The 5,570-nt window shown below is 44.2% G+C and overlaps 1 protein-coding gene across 1 annotated transcript in view; it reads right to left on the bottom strand.

Moving 5' to 3' along the window:
* The window catches only part of LOC125611125 (nuclear envelope pore membrane protein POM 121-like), a 5,651-nt gene extending 953 nt beyond the window's left edge, over window positions 1-4,698 (bottom strand). The window contains exons 1-2 of the mRNA XM_048785040.1: window positions 4,620-4,698; window positions 3,247-4,476 (exon numbers count right to left, since the gene is read on the bottom strand). Of these exons, the coding sequence (XP_048640997.1) occupies window positions 3,247-4,476; window positions 4,620-4,698 (1,309 nt within the window). The remainder of the gene's footprint in view (window positions 1-3,246; window positions 4,477-4,619) is intronic.
* Window positions 4,699-5,570: the final 872 nt, after the last annotated feature.

The following is a 5,570-nucleotide window of genomic DNA, read 5'->3' on the forward strand; positions in this document are numbered from 1 at the left end:
CTTTAAAAAAAAAAAAAAAAAAAAGCAAGAGGTAGGGGCCTGGTCTGTCATCCCTTGGAAGGCATATTCCCCAATGATATGAGGACCTAGGCCCCACCTCCTAAAATCCATGCCATTCCCAATAGTGTCACCCTGGGGACCAAGCCTTCAGCACATGGATCTTTGGGGGACATTCAGGATCCAAACTAGCACAGTTTGTGTCCCCTGAGTAAACTGCAGCATTTGGAGACTGGTCCAGCCTGCTGTGTATCTTTCTGAGCACCAATGAAGGAAGGAGTAGTAGTCCTGGCCATAGTAACTTTCCAGATTTTCTCCAAGCTGCTCTCCTCTGGTGCTCATGGCCTAGGACCAGCTGCAGGAAAAAAATGCCAAACTTCAGTCCTAAGCAGTGAGTGACTCTAGCCCAAGACATGCTGCTGTGGGACCCCCTTTCTTCTTCACATCCACAAAAAGGCTTCTGGGGTGACTTACATTGGGATGATTTTTCTCTCTACCTAACACCAAGTTCTGCATTCATCATCTCTATTCCTGCCCCATCTAGACCAATCCAGCCATTTTCTACCACTGTCCTTACAGGGCCTTCTGTTCCCTGTGTTGGTGGCACATCTTGTCTCATCCCCCTCCTCTTTCAGGATTTATCTCAGATACAGGTCTCAGGTCCCTTTATACTCTTTCTTCTGTAGCTTTTTAAGCTCTCTTACCCTGTGGTACCCTATGGTACCCTGTGGTACATTGTCCAAGAGCAGAAAACTAGATTGAATTTAGTGAAGCTAGCAATAGGGGAGAAGTATAGATGAGAAGGGGGGTAGCTGGAAATAAGGTGATAGAATAAGAAAACCAGTAAAATGCAGGAGCACAGAAGAAAGAGAGAAGTGTGTGTACAGGAAATTGGAGTGGCACTTGTCTTCTATCTGGTCCTACATATGGACTTGAGTACCTATGTTAAGGATCAGAGATGGAAGGTCATGTTGACACTGAAAATGGATTTTACGATGCTCTGGACACAAATGCAGATGCTTCAATAGCACAACTCAAAGAGCATTTCTAGCAGGGAGGCAACATCCCCCCAGCTCTAAATGCAAATGGATATCAGTGCATTGTTCTGAAGAATTAAGGATTGAAGAGCATCCTGAGTCAGCATCCCCAGGGACACAGATGTTCTCTTGCTGGGCAAGGGAGGGAGGAAGTGGGAGGGCTAAGTGGGCTATAGTTGTGTCCAACAGAGGGAAGATATAGATATAAGAAGAGATAATATTGAAGCACACTTAAACATTAATCACACACTACAGATAATACTTTAGACGATTGTGTTTATTTAAGTATCAAAATGACCCTACATTGAAAGTGATATTTCATTACATGTACAGGTTAGGTATTCAGGTTCGCAGGTCAGCTCTTATGCAGATGAGTCATGTGGCTGACCTCAAGTCATTTAATTCCTCTGGGTCTTAGCTTCATCATCTGTAAAATACAATAATAATATGATTATGTAAAGAGGAATAAAGAGGGTGATAAATGCAAATGGACTCAAATTCCTGGGCCAAAGTGAACCTCCTGCCATATAGCCTGAAAAGCTGGGACTACAGACAAACACATAAGATATTAAGATAGAGAAACTGCCACAGATTGGAAGATACTAAGGAGATAATAGCACTAATTGATGTTGATTTCCTGGTTTCAATAATTGTTCTATAAGATGATAACAGTAGGAGAAACACAATGAAAACTATATAGAAATCCTCCACACTATCTTTACGACTCCCTTCAGTGAGTCTAAAATTATATCAAAAATTTCAACATTTTAAAAAAGACTTTAAAATTGACACATTTTTTCCTAATGCACAGGATCAAGTAGGTGGAGAGAAGTAGAAGAAAGAAGCTAATCAGTAAATGAGTTGCATCCCATCCACTCAAAACACAAAAGTCAGTAGTCAGCACTGAGCCATATAGTGCTGCTTCTTTCCCATTAACTGGGCCACAGAAAATAACACAGTTCAGTCCAGCTCAATGTATCACCACCCACGTTGAGTCAATTCCTTCTCCACTGTTGATTCAAAAGTCAAAGACTTGTAAATAAAAAAGTCATAGAATAATGCTGCACATAATGACATTTTGGTCAACAGCAGACTGCACATATGATGATGGTCTCATAAGATGATAATGGAGCTGAAAAATTCCTTTCACCTAGTGACATCTTAGTGTTCTAATGTTGTAGCACAAATATAGTGATGCTGGTATAAACAAACCTACTGCACTGCCTGTCATATAAAATATAGCACCTACAAAATATACGGTACATATTCTTGATAGTAATAAACAACTGTTCTTGGTTTATGTATTTATACTGTATTTATATTATTATTATTTTAGAGTGTAGACCTAACCTATTTAAAAAGTTTATTTTAAAACAATATGCTGTTGTGCTGGTAGCTTAACATTTATCTGGTGTCTACGGAGACACTTGACAACATGCAGAGGCCACATAGAGTAACTGACCTGGAACATCTATGTTTGTGTTAGTATACCAGGTGATAACAATGAGATCACCACACGATGCATTCTCAGAACATCTTTGTTATCATTCAAAATAGGACTCTGTGTATGTGTTTTCTTTTGTCTAAGAAAGATGGACAAGGGCCCAATTATGCAATGTGAGAGGCAGGCAAAGGCAACTACAGTAGTACTGGAGATCCTGCCAGTTCCCACATAGAGGAAAACTGGTCCAACCTGTTGCAAGGATCCTGACTACTGGGGTCATTCAGCCTGACAACCTCCAATTACCCAACTTTTTGGAACACTTCTGGCAGAAAGGTGAATGAGAATATTATCTCTCTAGGGAGAATTAACATCATGATGAGTCCTGAGGACTCTCCTGGGATAAGTGAGTCCCCTGGGTTTCCTCAAGAGCAAGGACTCATAATTGCCTTCTACACAGTCCCTCCAAGTGACCAACAAGGGCCACACAGCAACAGACCCTTGGTGTACTAAAGAAATGGAACTGATTTCTTCACAACCAGACCAAGCAAGGCAAGATTTAAGAAGAACCAAAGCAAACATCCCACAGAAGCACTACTCCAGCAGATTATGAGAAGGCCAGCAGGCCTGGGGTTCTGTGTCTTCCAGAAGCTTTTCCACTGTGGTGGGGGCTGGAGGGAGAGCTAGTGAAAGTGAAAAAAGTCCCTGCAGCAGAAAGATGGAAGGACAGGAAGGCTGAACAACACTGCAACCTAGATGGCCTCGGCTTACCCTTCAAGACCTTGTTGATCCACTGCATCGCAGCTCTCTTCTCTAAGTCAAGGACTTCAGCTGTAACTGGATAACCTAGCTCCAGGGGTGGGGGCAGGATCAGTGGGTCATTTTTCCTGTAGGGCAGCAGAAGAGGGATTTTGCGTTTCTTGGGCCCAGAAAGATCAAATGATGGTGAGCGAATCTTCAGATTTTGCTGCTTGTCCAAAGGAACCTCTACAGACTTTTCATGCTTGATTTGCTTCTGTGGTACCACTGAGGCTGAAGATCTAGCCTCATGGCCTTCATCACCAGCTTTATTTGCAGGTGCTTGGAAATGGGATGAGGCTGAGCTGGGGAATCCAGCTGTGCTTGCACCCTTCCTCTTCTGTGGTAGTTGGAAACCCTGGGTGGAACTATAGGAACTGGTGATAGCATTGCGCTTCTTGCACGACATTATGGAGGTCTGGGATTTCCTAATCAGGCTGTTTACTGAGCTCTTGTAACAAATATCTCTCTTCAGAGGCCCAGGCCTGGGCACAAAGGAAGAGAGCACTCCGTTGACCCGCAGGCACCTAAATGCTGACTGTCCAGTCTCACTGGCTTCAGATCCCCTTTTCTGATTATCCTGCTTTTCCTGGACTGTGTGATGGTCCTCCTCCTTTCCAAGTCCTTCCTCTCCCAGGGTAGTTAGGTCTTTCTCTTCCTTGGCTTTTACTTGACTGCTTTCTTCTAGAGGTCCCATAGGGGTCTTCTTTGCATATGGGATTGAGAAATGGCCAGCCAGTGAGGACCGTATAGTCAAGACTGACTGCTCTAGAGCCAAACGAAGAGTGAGTTTACCCTTAGCAGACACCAACTTCATTATCATTGAAGGGCAAGACATTCTGGAGCTGGAAACAGACAGCAATGGTTTCTTCTCTTCAGAAGATGCAGAAGAAAAAATCCTCAGAAACAGACACCGAGCCTGCTGGATTGGGTATCGCTGCCTATGGTGAATGACAAGCTGCCGGCGGTGCTGACGACGGGGTGAAGCCACAAGATCCTCATAGGATAGCTTGTGAGTCAGGTTCAGGGACGGAGCCACTGAGTGAACCCGGAAAGCTGAGGGAACACGGCGAGGGAACAGCGAGGCTCGGAGGCGACGGGGTCTCGAAGGACAGTCCTGGTCGCTCAGAGTGGGGGACGGCTGGCCAGGGCTAGCCCGGCTCAGGTAACTGCCCATAAGGGGCACTTCTGCAAGGTCGGGTCCTTCAAATAAAGTCAATGGCTCAGAGAAGTTTCCGTTAGCTGCCGAAGGAGCCCAAAGCAAAGCGCGCACTGTGGGGTGTGTCGCCTGGGACGCTGCGTTGGAACGCGTGAGCGAAGAAAGGGCGCGTGCGAAGTGCACGCACCCAGGGAGCTTCGGGACTCCCTGCTGCTGGTCAAGGGGGTTGGCACCAGGGAGATCTGCTCATCCCAAGGCGTAACCATCCTTCCTGCTGTCAAGTCCCAGCTCCGTCCTGGGGGTTCTGCAGGACTGTGGTCCTGGAGCCAGAGAACGGGAACCGAAGGGGTGCCAGGCTTCAAGCTCAGCAGCGCCCACTCGCGGTCTGCGCCTTTTCACCTGACTGTCCTTTCCCGGCACACTAAATCGAGGAGCGGCTCAGAATCGCATCTCCGCGGCCCACGCCAGGCCAGACAATAGAGACCCCGGCCGGTGGGGGGCGCCCCCTGCGCAGCTCCGAGCATCTAGGCAGAGTGGGAGGACTGTAAGAAGTTTAAGGGGATCGCCCCGCATCCTCTACCCTTCCAGGGACTTCATGTACCCAAAATCTAAAAGGTTATACATTTATGAAATACTCGAAAGGCTCGTACAATTTTCAGGTTTAACTTTAAACGATTTTAATAATATTGACTTCTAGAACTCCCAAATTTTAATCAGCCTGTTGTACTTCAAAGCGCGTCCTAAAATGAAATTTTTTTAAAAAATGGATATACTAGAAGTCGATATACAACCATAATATGGAGTGGAGTTATCCTAGGTGTTTAAAGAAAAATTTTTTTAAATAGTTACATGAAATTTTGTTAAAATTTAATTGTTTAATTAAAATGTTAAATTTATTAATTGAACAAATAGTAGTCAATTAAACTTAAATCTTATGGACACATTTTGTTCTACTAATATCGCCTCAAGTAATCTTTTTCAATTATTAACTTTTAAACAGCATTATGAGGCTTAATTTACATATTATAAAAGTCATTCATTTTTAAGCTCACACATCAAGACTTTCCAGTAATTTTACAAAGTGTGTAACTTTCACCAAAATCTAATTTGATAACATTGCTATTGTCCCAAAAAGAAA

Source organism: Marmota marmota, unplaced genomic scaffold (assembly GCF_001458135.2).
Source record: "Marmota marmota marmota unplaced genomic scaffold, marMar, whole genome shotgun sequence".
NCBI lineage: Eukaryota > Metazoa > Chordata > Mammalia > Rodentia > Sciuridae > Marmota > Marmota marmota.